Genomic DNA, 22,641 nt, shown 5'->3' on the forward strand with positions numbered 1-22,641 from the left:
TGATGGCCATTAATTCGGGTGTATCACTGGCCAAAACGCCAGTGAAACTAGTTCGCAACTGCAAGTGATTTGTGTGGACAATCAAATTACTCAAACTTATGCACATATTTCGCGGATTTTCCGTGATGCTGCTACTTTATCTGCATTATCCAGACATCCACTTAGATGCTCCGTGACTTTAAGCTTAAGTTACCTCTAACACAAAACCCTTTCGATCCGGCTGATTAAATCGTCGCGGGCCACAGCTCCCCACTATGCACAGTGGGGCAAAGTCCGCTGATGAGCGGCTATAAATAAAATTCCAGCAAGCGCACACACATGACACACTTAATCGACTCCGAACACACGTTAATGACTTCCGCCTTGGCCAGAAACTTTCGGGCACACTTTCAGTTTCACTTTCACTCTAACTTTGGCTTTGTATCCCTGCGCGTGTGCAACAATTTCGCATCCTCGTCGGAGGCGTCATCATCATCATGAATCATCCTCATCATCTACTCGTGGCGGGGTTCAAGTTCATGTGGCCTATTAGGCACAGACACCCGGGATGGCAGAAAGTTAGGTCGATTGCGAATCAGAAACGTGGGAACGGAGCGACTTTCGTGGGCCACCCGTTCAAAATTCAATCTCACTTTTATGAGCCAACAGAAACGTGACGAGGCACCGACTGTCACCGGAGTGACAGGATCAAGGAGATGGAGCAGGAGCAGGAGCAGCAGGACCAGGACAAGGACAAGGACCGGGACCCACTGAATGTTGCCAACTGCCAGTTAGACTGTCAAGTGTCTGGCGAAAATGCCATTTAAATATGCAAATTCCTTTCAAAAGCGAACTTTAACTCGTTCGCTGGCACGCTAATTTGCATGTTTCGCCGCGCCGCAAAGGCTTTGTCTTTGGTGCGGCCCCAAAATGCTCGAAAACTGCTCCGTAATTGCGTTTATCTTTTGACGGGTAAATCCTGGAAGACAAAAGTCTGGGCGCCATCACTTCCGGTCGCTAAGCTGTCATAAACAAGCGCAGTAACGCGTGTTAATTATTTAATAATATTACGCGGATTACCAGCCATGAGCCCGAACCGTCATTTTGCCATTTCGCCATTTCGCCAGTTTGGCTGATTGATGGGCCAGCATTTTCAACATTTTGCTCTGCTGCTGCCTTCTGCTTCCGCCTCCTTTCCATTTCCGTTTCCGGCGGGAAGCAAAGATTTGCACTCCCATCGATGGGCTGTCAAACGGCCAAGGCTGGCGGCTTGTTTGGCCAACGGAAAGGTGTTTTGTTTATATCCAATCCACGGCAGGACGAAAGGCAGCCAGCAAGGACTCGTGGCGGCAGAGCAGCGCTTGTCGCTCGCAAGTAATTTGAATAATTTTCTGAAGAAGTGCAAAATTTGCATATGAAATCTGCAATCTCGCATGCTGAAAACGGGGTGGCAGGAGTTTTTACACACATTTGCAGCGCCAGCTGCATTGACTCAGGCGCATTCAGGCAGCAGGAAGTTCGTTCTGCTCCTGATTCTGGTCCTTTGGTCCTGCAGGCAAAGAAAAAAAGTTAGGAAAAGCCGCTTTCGAACTATTTTTACCCAAAAATCAAGCAACGAGTGTTACGTTCAAAGTGATCTGCCCAAATTAGTTGCATAAATAGATGTCCAGTTGCCGCATTGGGAAGGCTCCCCGTTTTCTCGCAGTGTGCTAGGGATTTGGCGGGCGGTCGGGGCGAAAAGATGCTTTTAACTTGTCTATGCAAATGCAAATGTTTGTACGCAATCGAGGAATAAACAAATGTGCTCTGCGAAAATGTGTGCATGTGCGTTGCCCTTGTCGAGTAGTTCGCTTCGGAAAAAGTTGGGGGAGGAAAAGCGAGTGAGTTGTGGGCGGAAGGAAATTAAGAAAACTTCTTATAATTGATGTCATGCATTTTTAATCTCATTGCAGGCGGCCTGCCATTTGCATTTTCCTATTCTCAATTTGCCTATTTCATTTCGACTCGGTTCGCAGCACAAAATTTGCCAACATATGTATTCGCATATTGGAATACTTGTTGGCGAAAGGATAACACTTAAGCTCTCAATTAAAACACTTTGCCGGATGCTCGGCTCAACTCGCTTTAGTTGGGCAGTTCTCCAATGTAAACACTCGCATTATGGCTTTCTTCACAATTTTAATTACTCCTCGCAGACGGAATTCCTTAATTTGCTGCTCTTCACACATCCTGGACGTGGGCGAAATAATAAAAACGCTCTTTACACATGCAAAATGCAATAAATGAGAGCAGAATGCACTCTGCCAGGCATCAAGTACCAAAAGACCGGGCTGCCAGGACACGCCGGAGATCCTTGTGTCCCCCGGAAATACTCGTGTGCCTGGGGAGCTCGCCCCGTTTAAGCCCGGGGTATTTAATTTGAAAGTTTGCTTAACAACTTTTTAAATACCTAATGTGCCAAACGGGTAGACAAGTATTTCGTGTGCCAAAAATGCTCCACGTGGCATAATTCGGTGGGGGAGCCTTGGCAAGGATAACCAAATTATTCGAATTGATGCTGCAAAGTTAGCCTTAAATTTAAACTTCAATCCAAGCTGTTAAGGGAAGGAAAAGTGTGTTAGATAGATATAAATTGTAAAATAGCAGCAGTTACTACAAAACAGAAAAGGAAACATAACTACTTAGTACTTAAGACCTACAAGAGAGTTCTTGGGTGCACGTAGAATTTTCTACATTACGCATTTAAGCAAAAAGTTAACAATTCGATTACTAACGAATGATTCACAAACCGCTCCTGGAAAATACTGTTATATCGGACGGAGCGTGCAAGCAGTATCACACTTTCGAGTCTGCGCAGCAAGGACCAAGAATTTTGGCGCCAAGCGAACAGCTGGAAAAACGCCGGGCTTTGGGCCGAAGGGATTTCCCGAACGAGCGGCCCGCAAAAGTGTGCTACACAATTCGTGTTATCCTGGCGGTTGCAACAAATGTCCGTGTGTGCGTGGCGTGTGGGTGTGACAGTGTGTGTGCGTGCGTGTGTGTGTGGGTCGGCTGCTGCTGCCTCCCAGCGAACCGTCAATGGTAGCTTCTTGCAGGCAGAGCTGCCATCATCGTCCTCGTGTGTTATCCTGCCAGCTCGTCACTCCACGCAGGCCGAGCCGAAGTCCTCGGCCGAGCGAGTCCTCGTCACTCCTGTGCTGTGAGCCTTCGCGGCAGGTCCTGGCCGCGTTCTTCCTCCGATTTCGGGCGCCTTCAGTCGCTTCAGTGGCGTCCTGGTCGCGCTGGACTCTGCTCCGCCAATTGGCCAAAATCAAGTTTTGTGAATGAAATTCGCGAGCGAACTCAGTGAGTGAATGAATGAGTGAATGGACACGGTGTCGTCAAGTAATCGTGAATAAAGTGATTGCATCAAAGAGTGCTGTACTAATTAATTACTCAAATAAATGAACTCTCAAAGGGTACATATAATATAAATATTAAAATTTTTTTTGGTGATTCTTTTTAAGGGAAATAATCAATGAAAAGATACAAGATTCAGGCAGTCTCTTGATTTGCTTTTACTTTATTAGATTTGAAACAAAAATTTTCTTAAAAATAATTTAGCATAGCATCTAAACAATTATCGTAACTGCTTAAATTATCTGAATTTATTTTTAGTTGTTCGTATGAATTGCTCTTGCTACTAATAATTGTATAATAAATTTGCAAATATTTTAAAGCAAAGAAAAATTTTAAAAAACCTAATTTTGAAGTAATAATCAAAGAGCTTACTGAATATTCACTACATTACTCCATTTAGCGATAATCAGAACAAAGTGCTTAAGAGAAATACAGTACTAGCAAGAAAGCATCAATAATCAATCGGGAGTTCGAACACTTTCAAAAAATACACTTAAAAGCTAATGTTCGACCGGAATCTGGCAAATCGAATCAGCTGCAGCAAACCAAACGAGTTAACGCAATGCGGTCCTTCTTGTCGGCAGTCGGGAACGGCTTGTGCGGGTTGTATATCCTTGGTCCTGGCTGGTTTGCGGCCAGAGAGTCCTGCCTTCGTTAAGTGATTAATCATGCTCGTATATTTTCCAAGTGAAATTCAATTTGGACCGCAACGTCAGTGCAAGAACCACAACAGCCGTCCAGGCGACAGCAAAATATAAGGAACACAAAACTGAAAAATAAGGCACCGGAATTTTCGAAGGACATCGCCACGGGGCAACGGCAACAGGACGTGCAACTGCAACATCGATAGGGAGAGAAGGCAGGAGGAACTGCACCCAGCGGTGAGTGTGGATTGGGTCCTCATCGTCGCCCCAAATCCTCTGCAACTCCTGTGTTGCAGCTCCGAGCTGAAGCTGCAGGAGTCAGAGGAGTTGCAGTGGCAGGACGAATCCCTGGGTCGAAAACTGGGATCGAAATCAAAGCTGGCTTGGGTAAAAGTTCGTCAATTTTCCTCTATTTATTTGGCTCTTTATTTGTGCCGAACAAATTAGTTGCGTGGCTGTCCTTTTTGGCAGTACAAACAAGCCGGAGAATAACACACAAGATACACGAGGACGTGCACACAGGACCTTTTTCGCAGCGGGACGTAATTGAAGCCTCGGGCACTGTGTTTTTTTAGTTTGGCAATTTAAATGTAAAGCAGGGGCAAATCAGGGCCGAACATTTAGGTTAATCATACGCCATGTTGTCCCGCGGCAGTTGCTCAAGCAGTCCGCCTGCTTTGCATAAATTAGTAAGTTTTTACTTTGGTTTCTCCCGGTTGGAAAAGCGGGAAAGCGGGCCAACATAATCAGGACACAAGGGGCATCCGTCTGCAAGTTGTCCTCGCCACTCCCGCCATATAAATCAATTTTAATTTAATCGCTTTATCGCTCTAATAAATCATGCCGTTTATGAGGATGCGAATGCGGATGCGGATGCGGATAGCGCGATTGTTGTTAACAATAAAGCGGAGAACTGCTGACAAAAAACAAAATTTAAATATCAAGTTGAGGCGCCAGCCAAAGACGACGGATGATGACGGCGACAACGGAAAACAAAGGAAAAAACTTTCTTCATTAAAATTTTTAATGACTTTCCCTCTATTTGCGCAAGGTAATGAAAGTCAACAGCGTCACTATGTTGGTGTATACAAATATATACGCGTACACGTTCTTTTTTGCCGATGCAAATTCTATTCGGAAAGTCTTTTGTTCTTCTCCCTCGACTTTCTGTGGGCAATTTCATTCGCCATAGTTTGAGTTTGTTTCGATTGACTTTTTTAGTCCGGTATTTAATTACATTACGGTCGATTAGGGCGTAACAAACCCATAAAACATGTATCGGAATACCACATCACAAAAAGCCGACATAAAAGTGAATTCCAGCGAACCGAAACTGACATTATGGTTAATTAGACGGCTCATTCTTGTGCAAATTCCAGCTGCCTTTGTTTGCCCATTGATTTTATAATTAAGACGCATTCCTGGCAATTAAATCGCCCTGCCCACTCCGCCCATTCCCGACCTGACCTAATACGAGTGTGACTGTCTAATATCCGGTTCTTAGCCCCAGCACCTCGAGGTCCTGTCCTGGCACTAATAGATTAGCAATTAAACGCCACACACCATTAATGGGTAATAGTACGCCGAGCTCGAAGGATTCGCTCTCCAACAATCTGTGAGCCATGTTTATGTCTCTGTGTGTGCCTCTGCCTCTGTCTGTGTGTGTGTTGTTTATGGCACGCCCCCACCGAGCACCGCCCCTGATGTGTGTACACTACGCATAATGACAATGGCAGCCAACGCACACATGCGAAGTTGATAGCTCGCTAAACTATTTATTTGCATATAAATATTTCAGAACAGGTCCTAGCACACAGTCGTATGTGCACAGCTGCGGCCACATTAATAGCAGCCTGCAGCCAAGTGCTGGAGCTTCGCATTCTGCACACCGAATTGCCGGTGGTTTTGCTGATAAATATATTTATTCGGCACATATTTGCCTGTAGACACTTTGCGGTGGATCAGCAAATGATGCAACTGCTTTTTATTGCCTCAGAACCATTGATGCATTTCTATTTGCCAGCGCCGAAAGTCAATTTAATTAGTTTGGGAAATATTTATTAAACCAAAATACATTTGAAGGAAATGGCACGTATGTTTCAAGGAAAATCGCACAAATTCGTAGTCCTACATTTATTTCCGCTGCAGTGGAAAGCCGCGCGAATTCAACGGCACTTGTGCGTTGGCAGCGGAAATAGAAAAGCCCTTTTCCCACATTTTCCCCTAGAAAACTCACACAGGTACGCCCTTGTAGCAGCCGAGTTTCCTCCTCTTTGTAATTGAAATAGTTTGTGAATTGGATGTTTATGGGCGCGTGTGTGTTGTGGGCTAAAAATGCTTTCGATAACACAAAGGAAATCCATTTGCCACAGCGGAAGTGCCACACTCACATGTACCCAGTGTTGCAGCTCAAACCTAAGATCTGCCAAATCCTGATGTCCTTACGAGAGCACAGATGAGCTTCTCCAGCTGCAACTTAATTGAATTCTCTGCCAAGCAATCAAGGTGCTGTGAAAATAGGTTTTGTATATTGTGTCACTCAACTTCAGGCTGGACAGCCCAAATTGAAAAACAACGCTTTAAAATTTCAGTTATTCGACTAACATGTGAAAATTCCACACTCAACTTGTTTAGTTGCTTTGCAACTTTTCAATGCAAGTTTCAGAAACAACACTGTGCTAACTTATGAAACGAAGTGCGACTTATTGGAGTTCCACTGTAGCAACAAGAAGTGCCCGAGGTGCTGCCCCCAGCCATTACGAATATTTTGGTGCGTCAAATGCAGAGGCAGAGGCATGGCGATTTATTTGTGCCGCATTCCTTGATTGTTTCGTTTTTACTTCGACACCACACATGCAAACAATGACACAGGACACAAAGGACGAAGGACAACAATGTGTGCGCAACACACACAAATCCGCTTTCAGTTGTGTTTGCTTAGTGCTGGCGAAACCAAAAATCCCCGATAAACGTCGACGGAATGTCAGGTGGAATAATTTGGTGGATAATTTGCCGGTGGAGTGGGGGCTACGAGCTACCCCTTATATACTTACTTACCCTTATATACATTATGTGCAACGCTCACCGACATTGACAGCTGTCAAAAATTTGGGGCTACGCATCGGCGGATCCTTTGCCATATTTAAGTACTTACATCATGTGCATTACATTTTATGGCTGTGTGGGTAATAAACCAGCAAGTGCAATTACCACAACAGCAACAAAGCGGGCGGCAATTTGCAACAATGTTCTTGGGGGTGCTGCAAATGGGGGCGCAGCAGCAGTGGGCGTGGCACTTAAATAGTTTTGCACATTAGCGCCACTCCAAAGTTGGCTGGCCACCGAAACTGCGAGATTGCGAACCTTTTTAAACCATTTGCAAATATTAATTATTTTAATTCTTGAAATAAGGATAGTTCCCCAGCAATAGTTGGTAATTCAAGGACCTAATTGAAGTGCCCACAGCTAATAGGCGTGGCTTTAGGTCCTTTTAAGCGCATTTCGAGCGATTTTACATGGATCCCATGTGAATGCTGCTGGTGACGCCCCTGAAAGCACGCAATGCCAAACATTCGAAGCTTCTGCACATTTATCTTGAGCTTGTTGGGATGTGTTTCACTTGCACACACATATGTCTGGTCAAAGGTCACCGCTTTTTTGCAGTGCTTTTGTTGGCTTGGCGACTTGGCCGCCCGTCTCAATGGCGGCGCACTTGTAACACTAATGAAAATTCCGAATTCCAAATTCCAATGAGCTGTCAGCCGCCACGGGGAGCGACGTCTGCGTCCTTGGCACACTGCCAGTAAATTGGGTCCGAGTGGTCATAATTTCGGATGCACCCCGCCCCCAAAACGGCCAGCCATCCATCCAGCCGGCCCCGCCCCCAATCCTGCGCCCCATTTCGGCCGAAGAAAGTGTAACAGAATGCAACGTGCTTGAAATTCCACACAAAATCTGCAAAATGCTACCGACGCTTGTTTGTCCAATCAGTGCAGTGAGCGAAAACGGGAGTGGTTTGTTGCACAACTTGCAAATCATCTAACTTTTTATCATCTAAGCGTACTTTTTAATATTGAACGCTCGCCTTAAATGAATCCATTTAACTTGTTAATATATAAAATACTTTTGGCCACCTTTAAAGGGGCTTAAAGCCTGGCTCTTTCCTGTCTCTCTGTGTATTTAGCCTCATGTTCGAGTGTTTGCTTTAAGTATTGTCTTGGATTGCACTCCGTGCGCTGGTGTGTATCTGTGTGTATCAGCGAGTATCGATGTGAACGTGTGTGTGTGTGTGTGTTGGGGGCGTGAGTAAGGCTGTGATGGCACTTTACGAATTGCTTTGGCGTATGTGGGCTAAAGGGTCGTTTTGTTAATAACTTATGACAGGCCAGCAGTTCGGGCCCGAAACCCACCTGGCCAAAGGCGAGTGTGTGCGAGTGTGAGCTGTTGTTGCGGTCGAGTTTTCTTTGTTTTCTGCTACTGGCCACTGGGGAATGATTAATGTAGCAGCTGGACGACTTGGGCACTTGGCCAAAAAGGATTGAGGCCTGGCAAATTGATGGCACGTCGCCCGGAGCGAGGCTTCAAGGTAGGCCAGCAAAAACGAGACATTTTCCATTCAGATATGGGCAATGTGATCCCGCAAATAATCGCATAGTACATCGGTGAGCTAATGAAGAACGAAAGCCAGTGGTTCATTATAGGCCCGGTTCAATGGAACCCGAGGCTTTCTCGGCCATTAAATGGCTTTCCATTATTTGGCCGGCTCTTAGGCGAACTCCCCAAGGACTCGGCTGTTCATTTTCATTCCTGGCAGGATCTGCGAGCCCCTGCCTTTCATTTACTTAGCTAATTCTCAACACGTGCTGTCACTTACAATTGTCCGTCCGGGGGCGCCAAAACTTTTCGATTTCCACGAACTGGAGCCTTGCAATTTCTGGCGCGCCAGTTCAATTGGTCTAATTGACTTTTCTTTTTGGCGGCTCGCTGGGAAAAGTTTTCAACACCCAGCCAGCGAGAGGAATTAACAGGCAATAATCGATGGAGTGGCCTGTTCCTTGCCAATCCAACCATCGCATCGCGGCCACCCACTCCGCATTGCCTCAATTTTTTCTTGCTTCGCGCCTGCAAATTATGCCACAAATTTGAAATGCCACATGGAAAAAGGCGCCGGGTGGGCGGCGGTTGAGCGGATTTTTTTGCCCGAGGTTGGGACGCTCGGCGACAACGAAATTAAACGAAAATCGTAATAAATTGCAAAAATTTACGAAAATTGGCTCCGCTAGGGACGAAACACTTTACAGCAGCCAGAAACGGGCAATGGAAACTTTCTGAATTGAAAAATTGAAAATAATGAATGGCACGCACACACACACACCCATGCCAGGCACACGGATTCAGCACGCACACACACAAAGGCGGCCAAGGCAGGGTGGCAAAAACACAGCGAGAAATAATGGGCAACAAAATTGGAGAAGTCAGAAATCTGTAGCTTAAATAGTTAAACGTCTTAAACGTGTTGGTATATTGCAAGGAAAATTATCCCTAAATAAACTATGAACCACTTTGGAAAACTGCAAACAGTTGGGCTTCATTTTTTCTCTCCGTGTGCGTTCAGATTCAGGCGGCCGCTAAGCGCAAAACGCTCAAAATTACAGCAACAAATAAAATTTGCAGTAAACTGCGTGCTTGACACGCCCACCCCCTGCCACGCCTACCGCCCACCAGGCGATCTGCCGTGGGCGGTGCGACAGATTTGAATGACAATTCGCCGCTGGCAGCCGCAGGACGAAAGGACGGGGCTGTTGCGGAGCTCCTGTCCCCCAGTTGGGTGGCTCTCCCTGATGAGTTTGGATGAGCGTAGATGCGTGTTTTTCCTGGCAGCATTACGAGGTGCAAAAGTGGGAGAGGGAGTGGGTGGTTTTCGCCCACGCTCAGGTATTTAAATTCATTTTCGTTCCATGCCAAGGATAGACATCTCGCATTTGGCCTCCTTTCGCGCCAAGGGGGCCAAGTAGGCGGGGGGGGGGGGGGCTTGTGAAAATGATGTTCCCTTGCAAATTATTACACCAAAATTAAAATAATATTTCTCATGATTGCAAATAGCTCAGCGAAGCAGATTTTATTTTGCCAGCCACCGCGGGTTTTGTTTTCCTTGGCTTGTAGCGCCATGAAAATACAAGTGCCTGCTTATTTATATTTCTAATTTTCACCTTTTTGTTTGGTTTTGGCCGCCCGCTTTTTGTGCCGAGTTTGCTCAGTTGGCTTTTAATGCCACGACTTTGTGTTGGCCTGCCATTCTTCCTTTCTTTTATTTTATTTTTTTATTATTTTCGCCTTAATAAACTGCCTGAGTTGGCAGAAAACGAGATGGCTAAGGAATATTGCCGGTGACTGCGAGCAATTTTCATTTTATTTCGCCGCCGAACAAAATGCGAAATGCTGAAAAGCGAGCTGCCCGGGTGGGCGTATATTTGGCAGTGGGTCAGGTGAGAGGCGCTCTGCTCAACTAATTATGTCGAAATGAGTTTTTCGCAGCCCACTTGCGCTGCGAAGCGCCGTCTTAACTTGTTTGCCGTAGTTGGCAAATGTCAGGCATCCGCACACACACACATACACCTAGACATGCAGTGTGCGCCATATCCTTGCACATCCTTCCACCGACTTTCGCAACTTCCTGAGCTTCCGTGCCGCACAGATTGGCATTTAATGTTAATTTCGCGACCTAATTAGCCGTAAAATCTGCGCCAAACCTAATCAGCTGCAGGAAAGTGTAACGTGTGTTGTTTGCATGACTGCCAGCGTATCTTAGCCCACTTCCACTGCAGCATGCTAATGTGCACTTGATTAGAATGTCACTCCAAGCCTGCCCACATGCACTTCCAACTCTGGGCCAAGATGCCCGATTAAGCTGCAACCAGAGCCCAGAAACTGGCACGGCCACGATAAGCCCTCGGCCAAGGGATTGCCAGCAAATGGCCAAGGCCTCCGGCTGTCTGGCGAAATGGGAAAGTATGGCAAAAGCCGAGCGAGTGCATTATGTACCGACAGGACTTGCGTGCTCGCTGGCCACAGGACCTGCATGACATTTATTGTGTAAACCAAGTTAGAGCGGCGGCACTGGAAAACCAATGCCACACTGAGCTATAATCCTTTGCTCAAATGTATCCTGGAAAATGCTCTATATGCCTGCTCCAAAATATACGTCTTCCCCAAAACAAAATCACTTATCAGAAGTTATTGACTGGAGTTCATTTGTGTTCATAACTTGGGGCTGCTATCTGTAATGAAATATTTTTTTGCAGTCGCAGGAGCACAAAATTGATATGCCATCGCAAAAGCCCCACAGATATGGCTGGCAAATTATTCGTGGAAAATTGTTTTCTCACGACAGCCAGCAAATCAAAATGGATACGAGGCTGTAATAAAACTATAAGTGGCCGTTTTGCGTGGCCATTAGGAGCAGTCGATAAGTGGGAAAGTGCCGCTTGGTATAAGATATTAGAGGGGTGATATTCCAGGGGAAAACTGAGCAGAAGAAAGGAATAGTAATGTAGTCACAGTGCCATTGTCTTGCTGTATTCATCCGCCCGGGGCAACTCCTTGTGTCCTTTGTCCTCGTCGCCGCCGCTTTCGTCCTTAGCTGCCATCCTGCAGTCAATATTTCAGTTCGACTTTGACAGGAGCGCTGATGAATTCGCTCCACTCGTCCTGGCGGATGCCCACACCCACGAACGACGTGACTTCTGGCATCTTGTTATTATATCGAAATTATCCTGGCTGCAGCTGAAATTGTTTCAGTCACACAGTCACACGTGCCGGGGCCATTTGGGAACTTTTGGCGGGAAAGCGGAGCAGAAATTGGATATTATATAGCCAATCATAAGCGGAACATTTGGGTTAGCTAGTCAGTATTCAATAAAATGGCGCGAAATAACTATTTAGTTCCTTGCAGTAATACGTGAAGTAATTCACGATATATATTCTTAAAAGCACTTTCAATTTCTTTAGGTCTTGCAAGGGTAATCCGAGCCATTTTCCCGTTCTAATTAGCAAACTTGAGCCATTTTCCCGAGCCAAATCAGCAGCGCCGATGGGAACTCCGCTGAGGATTGGGTTTCATTATTGGAACCGGCACTGGAGCTTTGGCGCATTGGAGCATTGGAGCAGTGGAGCATTGGGGATGCGGACGGCGTGTGCAGACGATTTGTAATTTGCTCATGTCTGCCGAAGGATCCGCTGACGGAGTTCTTTATGTTGTTATCATATCAGCCGGCAGCGTTGAAGGATATATGTCATGCGGTCATGTGACTGGCACTCATTGCCCCCGAAAATTATGCAAAACCCATTAGAGGAAACCACCCTCGGCAGTTTGCCGGGTACCCAGTTAGCCGGCGATGTGATACATTTTTAATTCGGTGCCCCTTGGCCTTTAGGAGCCCGATGCTCATCGAGCTGCCACATTCGGCATGTGAGGGCCGCAGCTCAAAGGGAAACTTTGGGCGCCGCTAATAAAACTCATGCCAACTCATCAAAAACTAACTTTAAATATGTCCTTTGGGTCCTCAATCAAACGAGTGCGTGCGTGCGTCCTGAGACGACGGGATGAATGTGAACCAATATCCTGGGAGTAGGGACAGTCGGTGGAGCCAAAGTCAAGGGGCTGGGGGCTCTGTAGTTTTAGAGCTGGAGCTCGTTAGTTTACGGGCCCCATTTGGCATTTCCGGGTGAAAATAAAGCTGAATGGCAAACGGAATACGAGAGCAGGAGGAGAGCACACTGAAAGCCGCACACATTTCATCTGACGACTGCAACAAATTAATCATAATCCGTATGCGATGAACTCGAAAGCCCAGGTCGTGGCTGGGGGTATTGATTTCGAATTATGCAAATATTTGGTCAAATGATTCGCTCATGTGTGCTCAGCTCCACAGCTCACGAGATTTGGATTAGTTGGCGTTTTTCCGTCTCTCCGCTTTTCCGCATGACGTCAGTGTTCGTTTTCAGTATCCAGCTGAATTTCACCGGCTTGCTCTGCATTCCGCGACTGTCACGGTTGTCAGGACATTCCGTGTGGCAGCCACATGACCGCTTGGTAACTTGATTTGCCAGGACAAGGACGAGAACGGACGAAAGACGAAAGCCGCACGGGAAAAACTTCCAGTGAAGTTGGTCATCCAGGCGGCCTGTTTCGCAAATCAAAACATATGCCACTCTGTCAATCGACTGCAAAGTAACGCCTTATAAACTTGGTAATTCCAAGCATTGATAGCAAAGCTATCCTGCAGAAGATTTCTCCCTGTGCACAGGCATCGCAGACTCCTGACCCACATCCAATTTGTGACAATAGTTAATTATTAATCACGACACACCGGGGAGCAAAGGGATGCCAAGATGCTGACATCTCTGGTCGGGGGACCACATGTCGCATGAGCAATATGCCACTTAAAGTAATGCCCGATGCTCGATTGGCTCACTGACAGCCGGCAGACGTTGGTGTAAGTGTATCGGGCCTACAGCCCGAATATCCTGTATGTGGTTGTCATTCACCTTGCTGTGCGGAGAGCGAAGAGTTCGCTGTAGTTGTCTTTGTCGTTGTCGTTGTCGTTGTCGTTGTCCTGGCTGTTGTCCTTGCCGCTTGTCGTCCTGTCCAATCATTATTCATTGCGTGACAAGCGCGTTAAATGTGTCTCTCTGCCGGGGAGCATGTGTGAGTGTGCCAGACTCGCAATAACTTTTAACATGCCAAAGGTATTTCCGCAACAATAGCAACTCGGAAGCGAAGGGGGCAGCACACTCGCAGAATCGAAAGGCTGGGCTATAAAATGGAGTTGTGCGATTTTCGATTGCCAGGCGCTTTTTTTACTGCTAAAGAACTGAAATGTTTAGTGGGTTTATGGATGCAATACGAAGAATTACGCATACGCCAAGTGGTACGGCCTGTACGTATATATTACGTATACGCATGGGTGTACCATTAAGAAAATCCTGTATCCTGTATGTATTCTATATTTAGAATTTGTATAGATCTTTCATATTTTAATGCATGGCAATTTTTTGAGTGCAGAATAGGAAGGATAATTTGCGTGTTTCCTGCCGCCGCTGCCTTTCGGGGTGCCAATCCCGAGGACGGAGTTTGGGCTGTCGATTCCGTCTCACGAGCTGTCTGTGCGAGCCACAAATTAATGCCAGCCATTATCACGGAATCCACTTTCGTGCCCACCACGCCGCCATTCTTATTCGTCCTTGATTGCCACGAATAGCGAACAAAAAGTATATAGTAACCGAAAAACAAAGGACCCCCCGCCCGGTGTTTCGTTTCGTTTCGTTTGATTTCTGCTTGCCCCGGCTAGATTCCTCGCGTGCCATGACACTCTGCCACCGGTGTAAATATTTGTGACATAATTAAGCAGGCCGGCACCGAGGGATCTGGGATTTGAAGGCCAGGAGCCGGGAGCCGGGAGCCGGGATACAGAAGGCATTATCAAATCGGTCGGGGGCACACAAGTTGCAAAGCTGAAAATAAAGCAAACATCGGCGCTCTGAATGGCGGAGAGTTTTCGACACGCGCGTGATTAAATTTCATTTGTGGACCCAACCGAAACGGAACCCAACTGACTGACTGAGTCCTTAGTCCTTAGTCCTTAACTCGCCGTATTTACCGTCGTTTTAGTGCCTCGCCTCGCTCGGGTTAGTCGGGAACACAGGCTTTTTCCCCAGAGTGCGTGTGTTTGACTTGGATTCGCATTAAGATTGTCAAAGATTTGGACCTCGGCGGGGAGCCACTCGAACGATTCACTTTGTTTCGCTTGGCTTACCTGGAAAAAGCCCCAAAGCGCCAAAAAACGCTCGGGGAGCAATTCTGAAGACTTTAGGCGGCGATTTATCGCCGCTGAGCGGCTGAGTGGCTGCCGCCGATACTGATACTTGGGACCCAAAGATAGTAGTCTATTCCAACCAGTTAATTTGAATACGAGGCGAAGGCTGCGAAAAGGAAAAGGTTGTTCAATGTCACGGCGGCTTTGCTCGTCTATCCGCCAAGCGATTCCAGTTCGGCGATAGTGCACGAAATTAATGGATGTCGGGACAGGTTCCCAATACCGCCTACTTGCACATGTCCTTATCGACGAGTACAACAATGGCAGCTCCACCAATAAATTCTGGCATTAGGCCTCTTCCCCGAGGGGCGTGGCACCCACTTGACATCAGCGGAGTGCCTCGTCAGGCCGTAAAAATTGTGTTGCCTACTTTGCGGGGCAATTCCAGAAACATCGCGACATCGTAGTTTATTAGTTCATTGCCTTATAAACAGGCTTAAATATTTATTCACGGAGTCTGGGAGCTCCGAGCGGCCAAAAGTGTGTAGACACCTGTGTGTCTGGCACATTTCTCATTTTATTCAAACGATCAAAAAGCAAAAGTAGCTGAAGTATGCACCTTTAAGTGGAATTTGAGCCGAATAAAAAGTTGCCGAGCCGCCCAAAATTCAATTTGCCAAGTTCGAAGCCAAGAAGTTGGGCTGTATGTAGTGGCAGACTTTTCCATTTTCCCCAGCCAGTTCTTAGGGGCCGGTTGGCAGGCAATTTCAATAAACACATCGACTCGTCTCGGAAGTTTTAATAATTCAATAGGCAACAATGCGACATGGAAAATCGCTTCATGTAATTACAGCTCGCATAAAAATTCAACAAATGGCCGCCGGCTGGCACTTTATTGGATGGCTGCTCAGCGGGAATTGCCCGTTCGGTTTTCTTGACTTCAATTTAAATTCAAAGACTGTTATTGCAGCTGTCACAGCGGTAGAGATACTCGTACATGCCAAACATTTTGCCACGAGCATCTAGAATTTTATGTCGTGATTTGGCGTGAGTCGCTGCTGCAGTGGGTCGTCTGGGTTTCCGAATCCATTTCGATGGATGTCATTGCGGGGAATTCATTTTGTGGGCCAGACTGCTCGATATTGAAATACTCTGCACCGCATTAAATTCTTGTTGAAGTAAGCAACTAACTGGTTATTCGCATGCATGCTGGGCACGACTTTCCGACCGCTTTTCCTGGAAAATCTCTCGCTGGCCATTTTCGGTATGCCCGCATACAAATGCGGCAGGGGCGTTTGCTTAACTTTCATGAGGCCATTCAATGACTTAACCATTTCCACCCCGCTGCCTTTTCTAGCTTTTTCACGCACGCACACAGCAAGCAGCTAACTGAAAAGGGTCAAAAGGTTTTTCACACATATACAAATTGCTGGCCTGGCCGAAAGCATTTTGCATAGAGGCCAGACTTGGCTTTCGGCCAGCTTTGCCCAGCTTTTACTTTCACCAACAACCTTAAAGGTTGCCTCAATTAAATTTCTCGGCCCAGACGCAAAAAAAATATGAGAAAATGCCAGAAAGCTGCAGGCACCGCCCACTTGTTCATATGAATTTCTTTCACACTGGGAAAATAACTTCCAAATTCCATATTTCTCAGCGGTTTTTGCGCCATAACTTGGCTAAAACTGATCACAGAGCTAAAAGAATGGCTGTTTTTTACAGCTGATTATCAATATTATTAGTTAGTTTCGCATTTTGGACGATTTTACAAAAATAATTTTTGGGTCAAATTTTGCATTTTTTACAAGGGGTACCATCACAAAAATTTGCAAAAATTTTCAAAAAAATAACTTTTCCAAATTTGAATGCCAATCGATTGGGAATTTAATTACGAGTTCAACGAGGTATGACAATACGTATTTGGACCATTATTTTCAATGTTGTTGCACAAAAACTGGTTATTTCTGGGTGGAAAATGGTTAAAATAACTTTTGGCCGCATTTCAGCATTTCAGCCGGCCTTTTCAAGTGCAGAATACCTGTATTTGTAGATTTGTTTGCCCAGTGCACACATATTTTTGTGTCTCTCGTTCGGTTGCCCTGTTTTTATGCCAACTCCCCATTTTGACTTACTGCACATCAACAGCCTCATCAGGCGGGCGAGTAAGTGAAAAAAATGTTTGCTTTTTTAGCCAGGACGAGTGAGAAATGTGCCAGGAAATTGTGCTAAGCTGCTGAACAAAAAACGGCGCAAAGACGCTGGCTCCGCTGTTTCAGCCTTGACTTGGCCATGCGGCCATGTGGCCAAGGAAAACATAAACCATAAACGTGTCAGGCTTGGATCAAGTTCGGTTTCTGCTCCTGTTTCTGTTCTGGACCCCGTTTACCGAGGGGCAGGAGTTCCAGATAAGCCAACAGCAGCAGGCAGCTGAATTTATGGCATACGCGACCCGGAAATGAGCAGCCGGTATGTTGTGGCAGGAATGAGGAGGCAGAAGGCACGAGTCCTTCGTCCTTCCTGCTGCTCCGCTCGATTGGCTGCAGACTACAGCCACCACAGCTCCACGCCTGCTGATGACAGGTGATAATCGGCGGAACGGCACAAACGTAACTAAATAACAAATGATATGGCCCTCCTGAGAGGATCACAAATTTGTGAATTAAGCCCATTTTAAGGGTTCAATTTGGGCTGAGGAGGTAAGCCAATTAGCAGGCAATTTCACACATAATCATGCAACGTTGGCAGTGATATTTATCTTTTAATTATTAAGATTTTGAGTGCCATCTTAAATATAGAAGAGAAAAGTTCAACCTTGAGTCACATCCTTGATTGAGTCACATTCAAAGCCGAGCAGCTATGCTATTCCCAATCCCACCTCCATTCGATTAAGCCAACCCGAAATTCGTGCTGGTTAAATGGCGCCATCTGAGAGGCGGCGAGTGCCAATGGGGGATGGCTCCAAGGACCTCAATGCAGGACCTCGGTGCAATAGAAGTCCTGGATGGAGACGCCATCGCCAGCTGTTTACATTAAGCACGGGGCTTAGCAATCAACTCGCGGCGACAGGAGCCAGGACTCTTGAATAATGCGACGCACAGTTGTTGACTTCCTCTGTCAAATGCCGTTGACAAAGGCAGCATCCACTTAGCCATCCTGCCGGGAACTGGGACCTGGGACCTGGAAGCTGGGAGCTGGAGTTCGAGTCCTGGTGGTCGCACGCTTCACTTCCTGCCAACAAGCCAACAAGCCTGGCACTCCAAATGTAATTTAATTTGTTTATTTGTGTGGCACTTGCCCCCCAAGGACCTGCCCTCCACTCCCCAGGATCTCTTTTCCAGCTGGCGTGTCTGCTTGCCAATTAATTGCGTGCCTTTTGCGGCGCAGGAGAGCAGCTGAAAGCTGGTGAGCTTCTCCTCCAGATTTCCAACCAGGCGGCGGAGCCCCAAAAAATCCTCTAATTAATGTGTTTGCTTAGCTTTTGTGCGCGGGAAATTTGCCTAACTCGGTTACCTGTGGATGCGAAAGTCAACCTTTTAATTGAATGAAATTTATAGCCCGCCCTGCCAGCGACTCAATTACAATAGCTTCATTAGACCGACGAAAACTTTTGTCAAAAGAATCCCAACTTGATTACGTATAAAAATTAGAAGTTGCTCGAAAGTCTACGTATTATTTTATGCTAAAGTTTGCACATCCACAATTTGGCCCAAAGCACATTTAATTGGTTTTCATATTAATTTACTTAGTAGTAATAATATTATTGCATTTTGGCTGTTCGGTTGGGTAACTCATAACGACATAAAATGTGCTGTTTACATTGCGTTGAATTTATAAAATATTTACAGCGGGATTATGATAAAGGGATTTTCAGGGGTTGGGCACTGTGGCTCAAATTATTTCGCCGCTCCATGAAAAGTGTAAAGCCCACACTTTATCTTAAGGTTGTCCTGATTGCATTGTGTTCACCAGCCTCTCGTCTTTTTTGTCGACAGCTTGGCAGCCCGGCGGCGAGTCCTGCTGAAGGACATGAAAATGCGCTTCATTAATTTGGCTGGCAGCCGCCGACTGCAGCAGCAGGAGCAACAGAAGGACCAGGAGCAGCAACTGCCAGGGAAATTGGAACAGGAACAGCAACAGCAAAAGCAACTCGAACAGCAACTGGAACAGGGACTCGCGTCAGCTGCAGCGACACAGCACTGAGTTGCAATGGTGGAGGACAATGGTTCGTCGCCGGAAGTGGAAGGAGCGGAAGGAGCCGGCGCGCCCCTCCTGGCGCTCCTCCGTGTGGACGGGCTCAATCAGACGCAGACGCGCTCCCCCTCGCCGTCGTTCTTCGGCAGCTACAATATCTCCGAGGACGTCTACTTCTACTTCAATGGCTTGCCCACGAGCACGGAGCTCGTCCTGAACGCCACCACCGCCGCCACCAGCACCACCTTGAGTACGGCGATGGCGGGAGCAGGAGGTGGCGGCACCACCACGCCGGAACCCGATCTGTCCGAGTTCCTGGAGGCCCTGCCCAACGACCGAGTGGGCCTGCTGGCCTTCCTCTTCCTGTTCTCCTTCGCCACGGTTTTCGGCAACTCACTGGTCATCCTGGCCGTCATCCGGGAGCGGTACTTGCACACGGCCACCAACTACTTCATCACCAGCCTGGCGGTGGCCGACTGCCTGGTGGGTCTGGTGGTCATGCCCTTCTCGGCGCTCTACGAGGTGCTGGAGAACACGTGGTTCTTCGGCACGGACTGGTGCGACATTTGGCGGTCCCTGGACGTGCTCTTCAGCACCGCCTCCATACTCAATCTGTGCGTGATCTCACTGGACCGCTACTGGGCCATCACGGATCCCTTCAGCTATCCCATGAGGATGACGGTCAAGCGGGCCGCCGGACTGATAGCCGCCGTCTGGATCTGCTCCAGTGCCATTAGCTTTCCGGCCATCGTGTGGTGGCGGGCGGCGAGGGATGGCGAGATGCCCGCCTACAAGTGCACCTTCACCGAGCACCTGGGCTACCTGGTCTTCTCGTCGACGATATCCTTCTACCTGCCGCTGCTGGTGATGGTGTTCACCTACTGTCGCATCTACAGGGCAGCCGTGATCCAGACGCGATCTCTGAAGATTGGCACCAAGCAGGTGCTCATGGCCTCCGGGGAGCTGCAGCTCACGTTGCGCATTCATCGTGGCGGCACCACGCGGGATCAGCAAAATCAGGTGTCCGGAGGAGGAGGTGGCGGAGGAGGAGGCGGCGGTGGCGGTGGCGGAGGATCACTCAGCCACTCGCACTCCCATTCGCACCACCATCATCACAATCACGGCGGTGGCACGACGACCTCCACGCCGGAGGAGCCGGATGATGAGCCACTATCCGCACTGCACAACAACGGACTGGCCCGCCATCGGCACATGGGCAAGAACTTCTCGCTGTCCAGGAAGCTGGCCAAGTTCGCCAAGGAGAAGAAGGCGGCAAAGACGCTGGGCATCGTGATGGGCGTGTTCATCATCTGCTGGCTGCCCTTCTTCGTGGTCAACCTGCTCTCCGGATTCTGCATCGAGTGCATCGAGCACGAGGAGATCGTCTCGGCAATCGTCACCTGGCTCGGCTGGATCAACTCCTGCATGAATCCTGTGATCTACGCCTGCTGGAGCAGGGACTTTCGCAGGTGAGCATCTATTGTTATCCTTCTACTGTGGCATTCAGCTCCACAAAACGCAGTTTCTTATTTTACATTTTCATTTTTATTAAATAAAAGTTGGTGCACGTATACCAAAGAGTTCTCACAAGGATTAAGCTTATCTGGTGCTCCGCAGATGAAAGCTTATATATATTTATGAAAGCTAGAACGAAGTTATTTATTTTCCGTTTACTTTTGGTGGAGGACCCTCGAAACCACTGATAGTACTCGTCTTGTGTGCTATTTTTATTTGGGCTGCGTTTTTGTGGCTTTCGAGTGCCGAGCTTAACCCTGGTGGCCCCGATCCTAACTGGCTTCTCTTCCAGGGCCTTTGTGCGTCTGCTGTGCATGTGCTGTCCTCGCAAGATTCGCCGCAAGTACCAGCCCACGATGCGTTCCAAGTCGCAGGTGAGTGTTCCACGACCCACTCCATCCACTGCCAATCTCATCCGCCGCCAGGCGATTCGATTCCACTCTGCTCATCGTTTTTGCGGTCTGGGAAATTGGGAAACTTGGCGGTTTTCCGCATTTTCTACTCGGTTGACTTGTTGTTGCATCCACTGTTTTGGCGGGCAAACAAAAACCGCTTTCATGAATTACGCGCACCACTTTCGTATGCTCCAAAAACGAAACTCAACGAACGGCGAAATTAATTTACAAATTTAATGAATATGCAAAAAAATAACTGACATTCACCCCAACCCCGAGCCACCACAGTGGTGGCCACGACTTCCGTTCACACATGGCAGGCAGCCATGAAAACTCCCTCACTTCCGCAGCAGATTCATCCTCACCCAACGACATCCTCACCCCAATCCTGCATAAATCATCCGGGCGCATCACTCAACCTGTCGACCCTCGACCCGCGACCCTCGCCCCTCTGCGTGATTTTAATGAATAATTTTCTAATGTTTGGCAACTCTGGCTGCACCTGGGTGCGTTGCCGCGGGTTGAATGGGACCAAAAGAGCGTTGCACCCACTGTTTGCCGACGGAGAGATCCATTGTCGTCCTCCAAGGACCCACTGTCAATAGCAGCCCTAAGTAATTACACCAAAGTCATGACAGTCGAACTTGTACAAGGGAAAGTGCTCAATAAATTGTAATGCCAAAGGAGTTCTCAGCATGGCAAAGAAAGCATGCCAACCAACATGGCGTATGAGTGATTTTACCACTTTAAAGGCAAAATGCTTAGGTTATTTCTTTAAATTCAATACCATCTGATGGCCAACTTTTTGTTTAATAAATGGTGCAAGTTCGACTGTGCGGCAAGCAATTTGGCAACCCATCAGAAACGCTTAAAGTGCCAGTTTCGAAATGGAGGCCTGTCCCAAAATAGCTCATGTCACGACAGCATTAAAGTCATTATGGTTTCCCCACGGCTCCCCATCCCAACCCATCCCATGGACAGCATGTAGTATAGCCATGTCTGGCGAATCGAGCTGATTGTGATTCCGGCGGCGTTCTTGATTTTGCAGAGATTCGCGACGCGGCGCTGCTACTCGACCTGCTCGCTGCACGGCATTCAGCACGTGCGGCACAACTCCTGCGAGCAGACTTACATATAGTTTAGCGTAGATTTAGTTGACAATGATTAAGGCGCCCAGCCACGCCCCCTAGCGCCCTCCATTTGTCCGTAAGTCAATGGCAAGGTAAGCGAGCTGTGACTCTGTGTCTGTGTCCTGCGACTCTCTCTCTCTCTCTGTTCTCCGTCTGTGTGTCTGTTGTCCTTTGAAAGGCAAAGGACTTTAAGCACGAGCATCCTGTCTGCGTGCTTCGGTAGCTGCATCTGTGTGTGGCTGCGCCGTCTCACTCACTCCTATTTGTTGACAGGATGGCATTGTTGTTTGTGTCCTTGTTTCCGTTTCACTCTGGCGTGTTCTCGAAATCTCCGGAGATTTTGGGCGCTGCAAAGTATGCTATGAAAGATTAGTTTACATGCAATCATATTTATGCGCAGCCCTAAAAACTCGCACGATTTAAGGGCTCTAGAGATTTCGGGAACACCCTCTTATGTATGTTTTCTTGATTTGCTTACCTTGCTGCGAAAACAGACTCTGATTCAAGCACCTGTTGAATGTGTTGCACCCTCACACACACTCACTCACAAGCACACACACACACACACACGGGGACA

General features: G+C 47.5%; 1 protein-coding gene across 1 annotated transcript; it reads left to right on the forward strand.

Annotated features, from left to right (window-relative positions):
- Positions 1-3,126: 3,126 nt before the first annotated feature.
- On the forward strand, positions 3,127-22,138 carry LOC6554598 (dopamine receptor 2). Its single transcript, XM_026983896.1, has 5 exons — positions 3,127-3,437; positions 3,779-4,259; positions 18,826-20,493; positions 20,832-20,913; positions 21,983-22,138. The coding sequence occupies exons 3-5, from the start codon at positions 19,040-19,042 to the stop codon at positions 22,070-22,072; spliced, it is 1,626 nt and encodes a 541-aa protein (XP_026839697.1). The 5' UTR covers positions 3,127-3,437; positions 3,779-4,259; positions 18,826-19,039; the 3' UTR covers positions 22,073-22,138.
- Positions 22,139-22,641: the final 503 nt, after the last annotated feature.

Source organism: Drosophila erecta, unplaced genomic scaffold (assembly GCF_003286155.1).
Source record: "Drosophila erecta strain 14021-0224.00,06,07 unplaced genomic scaffold, DereRS2 tig00000000-arrow-pilon, whole genome shotgun sequence".
Taxonomy (NCBI): Eukaryota; Metazoa; Arthropoda; class Insecta; order Diptera; family Drosophilidae; genus Drosophila; species Drosophila erecta.